This window comes from Polistes canadensis, unplaced genomic scaffold (assembly GCF_001313835.1).
Source record: "Polistes canadensis isolate GaletaPanama2010 unplaced genomic scaffold, ASM131383v1 scaffold_12, whole genome shotgun sequence".
Taxonomy (NCBI): domain Eukaryota; kingdom Metazoa; phylum Arthropoda; class Insecta; order Hymenoptera; family Vespidae; genus Polistes; species Polistes canadensis.
In genome coordinates, this window is record NW_014569559.1 from 299,465 (window position 1) to 311,484 (window position 12,020).

A 12,020-nucleotide genomic window follows, 5' to 3' on the forward strand; every position below is an offset into this window, starting at 1 on the left:
TAAAAATTAAAGATACAATTAAACAGTAAGTATAATACAATATTTCAGTATTTATTTATAGAGGTAAAAGGAGCAATAATGTTAATGTATTTTCTCATTGTTATGCATTAAAGTATGTCGTACTTAATGTTACTGTCACGATTTCATTGCATACGCACACGCACAAATATGTATATACACCAGAGACAATAATAAGTGCATATATCATTATTTATTTATTAACTTACACATTCGCGCATTCGTTTTCTTGTTTTATAACCATACACACTATTGATTTCATTTATACCTCCCACTAATGATTAATCATACACATTTAGTTTTTTCAGTAATAATTATGCACATTCTCACTTAATGATGATTAATGTTTTTTGCCCATTTGTATTGGATTTCCCACAGGTAATGGAACAATATAATCTATATATGCAACTAACGTTGTTTTCGCATCGCGAGTCACGATAATATTAGCTATTTTTTAAAGTTTCTTCCACCTCGAAGACACGATAACACTGGTATCAATGATGATATATGATTACAATTTTGTCAAAGGCAATCGTCAGGATATATATTTTAAAAATTAAACCATAGTGTTTGAAATATGATTTTAGTTAACGTAAACGAAAAAAAAAAACAAATATTTCGAATTTATTATTATCTATGAATATTGCGACGTTTTAAGAATATCCAAGTATCTTATTTTTGAAATAAGGATCTATAATAGAAACGTAATAATGACCGTTTCCAGATTCTAACGATCGATTATCTATTGTATGCCGTAGAATTTTGTATCAGGCAATTTTATGAAAACTAAAAAAAAGACCAATTCACCAACGATAACGATCAATTCAAGTCGATAGTTATTTGATGAATAGTAAATTAAAGTTATATAATGCAAAGCTTATGTTATAATAGTAAACATAAACTATAATTGCATAGATTCATCCACATAAAACTATGCAAGAAATTAATCATCTCTTATTTTTCTTCGTTGTCTAGAAAAAAATATTAAATGAATAATACGATTACAAACTTAATATTTCTAATTTAATCCAGGCAGACTAATAATTGAATCTGCAACAAGTCTACAACAAATAACATTCTTTTTTCAGTAATACCATTATATATCACTGTTGCTTTCGATCAAATACGCCGATGACAGAAAGAAAGAGAGCTAACTATAATAATATTAGACAAAGTTAATATCCTTTTGTTTTGCCTCTAATTGAAATCGTATAGCATATCTCAAGAAAATATGCAACTATTGTTGTCTTAATATTAATGTATTTTAGTACAATTTTATTGACATATTATTTGAGGTAAGAAAAATATTAACATTTCTCGCAAAAGCCCATTCACACTATATTCGTATTACATATTGGGAACAAAAAAAAAATATAGGAAGCAATTTCTGTACTTATTTTTCAGTACACAAAGTAATGCTTTTGTGATTTTGCAAAATAAATTTTCAGCTATTTTTGTATTTGTTTTCTATTTGTAGAGTAAATACAAAATTTTTATAACGATTTACTCGAGCGATCATTCAAATGTGGTCTCATAAAAGATGTTCTCTCCTTCTTTCCTCGAAAAGAATGCATTGGATTCTCATATTATATATGTGCACTTTCTAACAAGATCTTCGGGTAATCAATATCTTTATTGTAATGATAATCAATGAAATAAACCAGTTATCAAAATAATGGGACAAGCCACGTTTAGTCAATTTTCTATGGATGCTTAACTCGAAGAGAAAGAGATGGTTTCATCGAAAATCTAAGTACTTAACCCTTTGAAAGCATACTTCTTTGTTTCTTTTTTTTTTTTACATTTTCTACATAAGAATAATCGAATGAAGGAAAAAAATAATAAATAAAAAATCACCTTGATGGTAGATGCATAATACCAACAAGTCTAAAAGGGTTAAATCATTATAATGTTTTGTTCTTTTCTCATCCATAATCGTGCATTATATATATTTTTTCACTTTTATAAACTCCGAAGTTCCGCCGCGGTCATTAGCTTTCTCTCTTCCTGGACTGGAGAACCGCTTGATATAACTCTTCGGACAAAAATTTTGATCAACTTGTTCACCTTGTTTGAGATACTTCTGATCATAAGTGGGGTTGACGATAGTTAAATGCCACAGCTTTAACGTCCTCCTATGATCATTTTTTCAATGATCGCATAGTTATTATACAGACCCAAACAAAATACTTAATGTATTTAAATATTTCGTATAATTATATTCTTCCAACTTTATACAAATCTACTTGAAATTTAGTATGCTCACGTCAGAGAATGTTTAAAATGTACATTTTCTTTTAATAATACGAAATATTAAAATATTTCCAGCAGAAAACATTCTACTATAGTCCAGCACTTATATGAAAATTTGTTGTTACCTGCTGGAGCGTTAGATTTAGCAGATGGCTGAACTCCACCTTGTACTTGCGTTTGAATGGTTTCTCCAACTCGACCGTGTGTATTTCCAGATGTACCGCCATTGAGACTCACGCACGTGCTTGTTACTTTCTGCTTTAACATTGTCCAGTCAAATGTATAGTCGTACTGATGATTTAACGTACGGAAAAGTATACGGAAAAGCTGACGTAAATACATATAATCTGGGCTCTCTTCGAAACGTAATCCTCGTGTATAATTTAGATACATCGCAAACTCAGCAGGAAATCCCTATTGATTAAAAATCAATTTAGCCATACCAAGTAAATTTGTAAATGTATAAAAAGAGATTATTATTTCATCGATAAATTTGGAAACATGCCTTGCATAAAACTTCTACGGGCGTGGACATTTTCTTTTCACTGATTTTTTCATACTTTTGTTTTTTAGTTGCAGCTTTTAGACCTTGCCAAGGCAATGATCCCCGATTAAAGTACATAAGTACATATCCAAGCGATTCCATGTCGTCCCGACGACTTTGTTCAATGCCTAAATGAGCATTGATGGAGGCATACCTTGCCGTGCCTGTTAAATTTTTATCTTCTCGATAGACTATATGCAATCTCGAGTGGCTATCTCTATATTTCTTAGCTAGTCCAAAATCAATGAGAAACAGCTGAAACAGATTTTGCAAAAGGCACTCGTATTTTTTATTCGATTTATCCGGAGAAGAGAAGACATTTAAAATAATAAACAATAGATTTTATCGAATTACCTATCCTACAGAGTATTTATCGAAATACCCATATGATGTGAGAATATGTTACCTTATTACAATGACGGCCGATGCCCATTAAAAAATTATCTGGTTTTATATCTCTGTGAATGAAGTGTTTACAATGAACAAATTCGATTCTGCCAATCATCTGGTCTGCCAACATTAAAACCGTTTTAATTGTAAACCTTCGAGAGCAAAAAGTAAAAAGATCTTCTAGGGATGGTCCCAAGAGATCCATAACGAGGACATTGTATTCGCGTTCCGTTCCATACCTATCGATTAAAATATAATTTTTCAATCTTATTGATCCTAAAAACGCTTCAAGATTATCAAATGTTACATTTTTTTTCATATACAGTATATAAACGTAATTCTTACCAACGTATATGCGGTATTCCTATACCACCATGTAATATTTTGTATAATTTTGATTCGTATAGCAATTGAGGGTGTCGTGCACGCACATTTTCTAATTTAACAGCAACTTCCTAAAAAAGAAAAAGAAAAAGAAAAAGAAGAAAAAAACCACAAGATCATAACATATTCTGCGAAGTTAGATTTTTTAATTACTTCAATATTTTGAAATATTTACAAATACAGTCTGTCGTCGTAACGTTTTTCTTTATGCTTCTGTTTGTTTATTGTTTAGAATAGAATTGATGACGTACAACTGATAAAATATAATGGCCATACAATTCGGAAAATGAAATATGACTAATCTTATATTAAGATATCTAAGTAGAGATCATATTGCTTTACTCGACAAACGTTTAGTTTTGAATTTCCTACCGAGGCATTTATAGGAACAATTTTTTATGAAGACTGCAAGAAGCTTTAGCAAAATATATCGTCCCCTAATATAACTCTCGTTACTGTAAATATCAGCAAGAAAAGCAATGATAATAGTAAAAAACGAATTTGACGAGTATTCGCGATGTGAAATGTTTTTTCCTTAATCTATATTATTTACAATTTTGTAATTAGAAGTAAAATTTCTGTTGCAAGTCAAAAGTGAAAATACGTGATAGTCTTGAAGCTAAAAATACTATAAAATCGTACGCTTTTGAATACGTCTGTTTCACATTTCAAACTGACTCTCTTTTACCGAGAAAAACAATCGCAAGTTAAGAAAGAAGCATCTAATATGTCCGAATCTATATTTACGAACTACTCTTACCCTGAAAGAATATTTTGCTTTCTTTGTCCACCGAAATTATTCGACCCAACGAGTCGTCGAATAGAAAAGTCTAAGTAGGAATCGGTACTACAATCATTTATAGCTATGCAATAATTTATACATGATATAAGAGAGAAATTAATGAAATATTAACTACAGAAAGAAAGAAAATACAAACTACAGTCATATTTAAAGTACTCGCAATAACAAACAATATATACATTAAATTAAACTATTTTCATTCTTATAAGTTATAGTAGTAGTTAGCATTGAAAAGTAGCATATATCGTTGATTTATTTTTGTATGATTTTACTTTGCAGTAGAACAACGTAGTATAACCTATATTTTTATAGAAGAATTTCTCTCTAACTTTATCATCTATCTGCATTATTTTTTATGACCACTAAAAAATATTTCGAATACGTTCAAAACAATTACAGAAGATACTAATTGTTTAACTTTTATACCTAAATATAGTTATATTTCTAGCTACTACGATTTATCATTAGGTTAATAGACATTTGTACTGTTTAATATTTGTTTATTGCATATCTGTCAAAAATATTATTATAACGTTTTATTTATTTGCAAAACATTTAAGTTTATATAAATAGATTCAAAACATTTTCCTGAAACTATAAAAAAATATATTAATATATGAAACAAGAAAACACCTTTTTCTTTTATATAAAAAGAGATATTCTGTATGGTTAATTAATTAAAGATCTACTACTAGCAATCTTTTAAGAATTTATTTGAAATTTCTTTGATAGAGTTAAGAATCAATCAAGTAGAATCATTTCAAGTTAAATAGATTGAATTGATTGAATTTATCATTACAACTGCTCCAATATTTTTCATATACTACCTATAAAATTTAATTATTATATTTAAAAGACTATTTCAATGTTTTGCATACCTTTTAAAGGCCTTATAAAAAAAAAAATAATTCGCGAGATATTAGAGTTATGATAAATATTTAAAAGATATATCTATTCTACTCTATTACATAAACCTCGTTAATCTATTTATAGTTTTATCTCTTTTTATTTAGACAGAGACATAAGTGTTGATCGAACATTACTGCACAATCGAAAAAAAACCTATGTATGGTATCGACTTAATTTATCGACGAATATAATCATCTACATCGTGAAATTGAAAAAAAAAAAGAGAGGAAAAGGTAGAAAAAGGGAAAAAAGGGGGGAAAAAAAGAAAGAAAAAATATAGTAAGAATGATATCGAAAGTAGGGTATTTAAAAAAAAAAATAATAAAAAAAGAAAAAGATGTGGAAATAATGTAAGGGAGTAATGTATATACTATGAGATACCATCAGAAATGAAATGGTCTTTCTTACCTCGCCATTAGCGATGTTGATACCAAGATAAATATCGCCAAAAGAACCCGAACCGATTTTCCTCAAGAGTCGATATTTTCCAGCCACCACAAAATCGCTCTTCCCCATTACCAGCGTCACCGCCGACGCCATGTCACCCGTGGCTTCTTTACGTCTCTTTAGTTTAACAACGCTTTCCTGTTCCCCCTGCGCACAGTCCTAGGAAAAGGGAAAAGTAACAGGAAGTTTGACTCGATCCGAAACTCCCGTTGGAATATCGTAGCTCTCAGATCAGAGCTTTTTAGCTTACGCCTGATGATATTTAGTGACGTCTTGACGTTTCCTACGTGCCACGAAGGCGTTTGGGATACGAAATTTCCTTTATTCCGTGGTGAACGTCGGAATATTGTAGGAAAAATCACTGCTGGCACGATATACCCCACCAGCCCCGTCGATATTTTCCCTTTCGCTTAAACCTAGAAGCAGCACGAAGTAACTGTGAACCGATGTTGCGGGGATACGATGCGTCACGAACAACGAGAGTAAGAAAGAAAGAGAGAGAAACAGTTAATGTGCCAGAGGAAAAGAGGGATAGACGAGGCGAGAACGAGAGAAGAGGGGAGCTAGGAGAAAGCGCTGCTCAAAACACTTGCTTCTTTCCTCTAACATCTATCATTTTATCTTAAACACTTATTTAACATTTTTCCCTAAATTAGCAACTCTAATAATAGATTAAAGTTCTACTAAGTACCTCTACGCCTTTTTAATCTGCTTCTACAAATTTGACTGCATGAAGTAGTTCGCTTGAATACGCAGTTGCAAACTCCCCATCAGGAGCGTACCTACCATTCGCCGAGTACTTATTTTTAACGCATATTTTTCAAAACTTTACATTTCCTTTCTATTTCTTATATATTTTATTACATTATTATTTTTATAATAAAAAAATATTCGGATTAATCTAATCACATCATTTATTTTATATATAATAAGTTGTTTTAAAAATAGTATGTTGTTACTAAATAATGTACCATTTAGAATAATTTTTTGAAATCCCTAAACGATTTTTCTGATCGATATGATTGGTATAAACACATATATCATCTATTAGATTAAAAGTCTATATGGTAAATTATTCCTAATTTTTATACATTTATACATTTAATAATAAAATTTACTATGAATAATATCATTTAAATTTATATAAAATAATAATTGACAAATATACTAGCCTAGAATCTATTAGAATTCTTCCATATGGTTTAAATATTTGGAAATTAAAGTAACCAATAAGCATGCAAAAATATACTAATAGTTACCTACTTACTGGTTATTACCACTTCGGTTAAAAAGGTTAGTCTCGGTAGATTTCGGACAGTCTCGTATTATTTCGGGAAATCTCGGGTTGTCTCGAGTTTTCGTACTACGAAGACCCGTGGAAGTGACGACTGTCGGTCGAAGAAGAGTGCCACCAAAATGTTCTCCAGACTTGCTCTTCGTAATGGTAATTGATATTTATATTTAAAATGTAATTTAATGTATTAAAAATACAACAATACTAAACATATTCTTGACATCCAAACGATACATTATATCATATTTGTTAACATCATCATAATTTGGACATATAGTTACCGTTTATTTTATTCTTATTATATAATAATAGATTTTTTTATTTTATTCATATTTGAATGACTTTAATTTAAATCAATCGATTCTATTGTAACTGAAATGACATGTATTTTTTAAATCTGTACTTCCACTAGCACCCAACGGATTTATTCATGGTAGTTATAAATCATTGATTGATATTTATTTTACAATGAAAGACTTTAATACTGATGTATTTGGATATGATTTTTAGCTCAAATGTTACCAATAGCTGTTCGTGGCGTACAGACAGTTACTACTTCAAATAGTCCTCGACCTACACGTCTAGTAGATCCAACTCCTGTCAGATTTGGATTTCTTCCTGACTCATGGTTTACTTTCTTTTATCCAAAAACTGGAGTTACAGGTAAATAACTTTTCATTGCACTCCATTATTGTATAGTATTATTATAATAGTACTGATTATTTATTTTTTACTTTTTTTCTATTTTCAGGACCGTATATATTTGGTACAAGCGTAGCGACATATTTACTTTCTAAAGAAATCTATGTTCTGGAGCATGAATTTCATAATGCTGTTTCATTTGTGATTATATGGATATTTTTAGTCAAAAAATTTGGTCCTACTGTATCCAAATATCTTGAAAAAGAACAAAATAAAGAAATTGAAGAATTTGAGGATCAAAGAAAAGAAGGCATTAAAAATGCAGAAGATAATATAAACCAAACCAAGAATGCTATATGGAGCGCAGAAGGGCAAAGTCTTCTCATGGAAGCCAAGAGAGAGAATATCAAAATACAATTGGAGTCTATATATAGAGAACGTCTTGCTCATGTTTATCAAGAGGTAGATCATTTTTATTGCTGCTATAGTATAAAAATATATTTAAATATAGTTTATACATTATTAATTCGATAGAATACAGAGATAACACTTCATATAAATTAACCGCTTGAGTCTCGAGGATATTTAAAAAAATTGTGTCTACAAATGCCAAGTGTGATCGTGTTGCTGGAGACTCAAACAGTTGATATTTATTTCTAATATTAATTTCTTTAGGTAAAGAAACGTTTGGACTACAATGCTCAAATACAGATAGTAGAACGAAGAATAGCTCAAAAACATATGGTGCAATGGATTATAAACAATGTGTTAAAAGCAATAACACCAGAACAAGAAAAAGCAACACTTCAACAGTGCATTAAAGATCTTGAAGCACTTTCTGCAAAAGCATAAGAGATTAATATGAATAAAATCCTTGATGCGTATCTGTTAGAAAAAGTAGAAGAATTATTATAACTCATTCTAAAATAAATCATGAGTATACTACAAAAGAGTTAAAAGTAATAATTATTAAGTGAGAAGCATTATTATTAAATTTTGATGACCCAATAAAATCTTCAATACTGTTTGATGAATCGTCTCTTCAGCAAAATTTCCCTTTTCATGTGTTATGTTATTCCTTGTCTCCTAATCTATAATTAGGCGATAAAATATCAATGCATAATCTTATTAATTTTATGTATTGCTGTGGTATATGTACAAAATATCGATTGCCAAATGAAAGAAACTAACAAGTAGAAGTAGTTTCATTAAAATATTAAATTTAAATTGATTGTCAGAATTAAAATAATTGCAGATTTAAAAATATTTGAAATATGGTAAAGATTTTTTACACAATCATATACGCAAATCAAGTAAACCTTAAAATATCGATTTAATAATAATTTTTAGGATTGTATAAGCAAAAAAAAAATTGTTTACTATCGCTGTTTTACTGCGGTCCAATCAGAACAAAAGAATTATTTTTTCTCGATCCTCCAATCCTCTTTTAATAAGCCGTTCTATATTTTCATAGACACAACCATTCTATGTACAAGTGCTTTATGGATGTACTTTTAAAGATGATTGCACCACTGCGATATATCGGAATTGTAAATGAAACCAGCATAAACCACGAGCGAGTTGCGAGAATTTGCGAGTATGTATTTTAGTACTTTTCAGTACTAATCTGTAATTGCCATCAGTTGTAATAATTACGGTAAAAAAAGAATACAGTTCTAGTTTACCGATTTGTTTATTTTTTAAATTGCTTTCTAAATGCAAGTGTTAATCTAATGGATTAAGATAAAAACATTAGAAATCAAAGATTTGGTAATTAAATTTTAAAAAGTATTTTTATTGGTAGAAAATATAATAGTAAAAACGCCATAGCACATAGGTGTGTATATGCGTACAAATGGCTTGGCTGTCAGATATTACAGATAAAGTAGAGGACCTATTGAATAAGATAGATAAAAATAGTGCAACTGTTTTGAACAGTGATTATTGGAAGCGGTAAATATTAACGTTATTTTTGTAATGAAGTGCTCTGTATATACACTTAACAAAACATTAACAAAAATTTAAGGCATTACCAAATATATTTTTTATAAGAACTATGTATTTATGTCCATTTCAGCTACGATAATAGTATTATTACCAAATCTTCCTTGGAAAATTCAAACCAGTTTACGCACGAAGACAATTTTCTTGAATATCTAAATACATCATCCAAAAGTGTGACAAACACAGCAATTGAATCTGGATTGTCATCACCAATATCTTCGTTATTAATGGATCAGTCTACAAATAATGTAGATCCCAGATTGCAATTGTCCACTCAGAATAACGAATCAAATCCAGAAAGCGCATCTACTTCTATAAATGCAATTGATGCTGAAAATTACAATTTTGAAAATGATCTACAAATTAGAAATATGCATTTAAGAAATCAAATGCATAGATATCAAGATAATGCTTTCCATTCGCAAATGCTACAAAGAACTGCGGATAATGGTAAATTACATATAATTATTAATTATTTATTAAAATTTTTCTTTTTGTTATGGTATATTGTGAAAACTTATTGTTTTTTTTTATTTTTTTCAATTTTTATCTAGATCATACTTTGGAAGTTGTCGAGCCAAAATATTCATACGATTCCAAATTACAATTATTAGAAACGGATGAATTAATGATTTCATCTGACTCTTTATTAAAATCTTCATCTGAAACTTTAACAGATCATCAAAAACAAATTGTAGTGTTAAATAATAAGTTGCAATCCTTAAGAACTACAAATGTTCAAATGTTAAAGGAGATGACAGATTTACAAACTGCTCTTAGTAGAAGTAGATTAGAATTACTTTCAACTAGATCTGAATTAGAACAACATAAAGCAAGAGCTTTTAGAATACTACAAGACAAAGAGAAACTAATAGCAGAGTTAAGGCGAAGTGAATTTACAGGCATAGATGATGCTACACTTGTAGAATTGAAACAATTGAGGTAATAACTACTAAACTATATTTCTAATTAATTTTTTAACGAAAAATCTATCCACAATTTATTTTCTTTCTTCAATAAACATGTACATAATATTACAGGCAAGAGCGCGATCTCCTCAGAGAAGAAAATCAGCAGACTCATGAACAATTAAGAACGGTACGCGATGAATTAAACGTTAGCGACCTTACTTTAGAAAAGATGAGACAAAGATATAATGAAGTAAATTTAAAATTTCAAGAAAGTCTTGCGAGTGAAAGGCAAAAAAGACAAGACGCGGAAGAAATTGCAAGATTACACTCAGAGGTATACAATTGAAGATTTTTCAATCGAAGAAAAATAAAAATTAATAAAATAATTTATTTTTAAATAATCTTTATACGAAAGATATAATTTATTTTAGGAGATAAGGTCATTGAAAGATGAAATAATTAATCAACAAAATAATTATACTATACAAATACAAAAACAAGATGCAGAAATATCGAGACTCCGTTTGCAAGTGTCCGCAACGTCTACACCGAATAGCGAAGTAGAATCTAGATTGGCAGCTCTTACACAAACTTTAGTTCTGAAACAACAAGCATTAGAAAATATAACTACAGAACGTAATGCGTTGCGTCTTCAGTTTGAAAAACTAGAAGTAAGTTAAGTAGAATATAAAATGAATATCTATTTTAATTATAATAATTTATTTTGCTTCTAGCACGAGTTCAGAACTATTATAAGAAATTCCAATAGAAATGTAACATACAGTAATACAAATGATAATGATGACGTAAAAACCCAAGTTCCTATGTTTTTAATGGAAACACCATTCGATACTGGTGTCACCAGACGAGTGAAAAGAGCTTATTCTTCATTAGATGCTATTAGTATTCGTACGGGAGTTTTTTTGAGACGATATCCACTTGCAAGAATTTTGGTTTTAATTTATATGGTCAGTATATAGTCAATTTTATTCTAATCAATTAAAATCTGTTATTGCAAATAAATATCTATTAATTACTTTTTACATTTTTTTAGGCATTACTTCAATTCTGGGTTCTTGTTGTGCTCTTTTCGCAATCGCCAGAAGTACATTGATGTTAATTAACGCACTGGAAATTGTTGTTATTTTTATATAGATATTTATCAGAAAAGTTTATCGATGATAAAATTAATTTGGTAGGCTGCACTTTTATAAATCGTTCTCTTCATTTTTTTTGTAATATTTAAGAGGGTATGATTTAAATAGATGGACTGTCTTTAAATCTATTTAAACTTTTGACTCGCTTAGACTTTTAATTTCAAATATTAAGATAAGAAATAATAAATTATATATATAGAAATGTTGAAACTTTCCCTAAAGTGAGAATGTTTAAAATCTAATAAACCTTATTAATTATATAAAT

General features: G+C 29.3%; 3 protein-coding genes across 5 annotated transcripts; 2 read left to right on the forward strand and 1 right to left on the reverse strand.

The window, feature by feature from the left end:
- Positions 1 to 196: 196 nt before the first annotated feature.
- Positions 197 to 6,541, reverse strand: LOC106793204 (casein kinase I isoform alpha-like). The gene is made up of 8 exons (XM_014759953.1): positions 6,439 to 6,541; positions 5,998 to 6,163; positions 5,709 to 5,906; positions 3,551 to 3,660; positions 3,222 to 3,444; positions 2,777 to 3,070; positions 2,397 to 2,685; positions 197 to 2,153 (listed from the first exon to the last, which is right to left on the reverse strand). Exons 3-8 carry the CDS (start codon positions 5,838 to 5,840, stop codon positions 2,143 to 2,145), a joined length of 1,059 nt encoding a protein of 352 aa, XP_014615439.1. The 5' UTR covers positions 5,841 to 5,906; positions 5,998 to 6,163; positions 6,439 to 6,541; the 3' UTR covers positions 197 to 2,142.
- Positions 6,542 to 6,796: 255 nt separating this feature from the next.
- Positions 6,797 to 8,717, forward strand: LOC106793205 (ATP synthase subunit b, mitochondrial). 2 transcript variants are annotated; one of them, XM_014759954.1, is made up of 6 exons: positions 6,797 to 6,814; positions 7,041 to 7,191; positions 7,454 to 7,474; positions 7,552 to 7,704; positions 7,793 to 8,145; positions 8,359 to 8,717. In XM_014759954.1, exons 1-6 carry the CDS (start codon positions 6,812 to 6,814, stop codon positions 8,533 to 8,535), a joined length of 858 nt encoding a protein of 285 aa, XP_014615440.1. In that variant the 5' UTR covers positions 6,797 to 6,811; the 3' UTR covers positions 8,536 to 8,717. The 2 variants fall into 2 exon arrangements, with proteins under 2 accessions (XP_014615440.1, XP_014615441.1); XM_014759955.1 differs by lacking the exon at positions 7,454 to 7,474.
- Positions 8,718 to 9,161: 444 nt separating this feature from the next.
- LOC106793295 (golgin-84) lies at positions 9,162 to 11,999 on the forward strand. Of its 2 annotated transcripts, XM_014760104.1 has the most exons (8): positions 9,165 to 9,280; positions 9,488 to 9,636; positions 9,761 to 10,137; positions 10,242 to 10,629; positions 10,728 to 10,932; positions 11,030 to 11,269; positions 11,333 to 11,566; positions 11,653 to 11,997. In XM_014760104.1, the coding sequence occupies exons 2-8, from the start codon at positions 9,539 to 9,541 to the stop codon at positions 11,710 to 11,712; spliced, it is 1,602 nt and encodes a 533-aa protein (XP_014615590.1). In that variant the 5' UTR covers positions 9,165 to 9,280; positions 9,488 to 9,538; the 3' UTR covers positions 11,713 to 11,997. The 2 variants fall into 2 exon arrangements, with proteins under 2 accessions (XP_014615589.1, XP_014615590.1); XM_014760103.1 differs by lacking the exon at positions 9,488 to 9,636 and having other exon boundaries at positions 9,162 to 9,280; positions 11,653 to 11,999.
- The last annotated feature ends 21 nt before the right edge of the window (positions 12,000 to 12,020 follow it).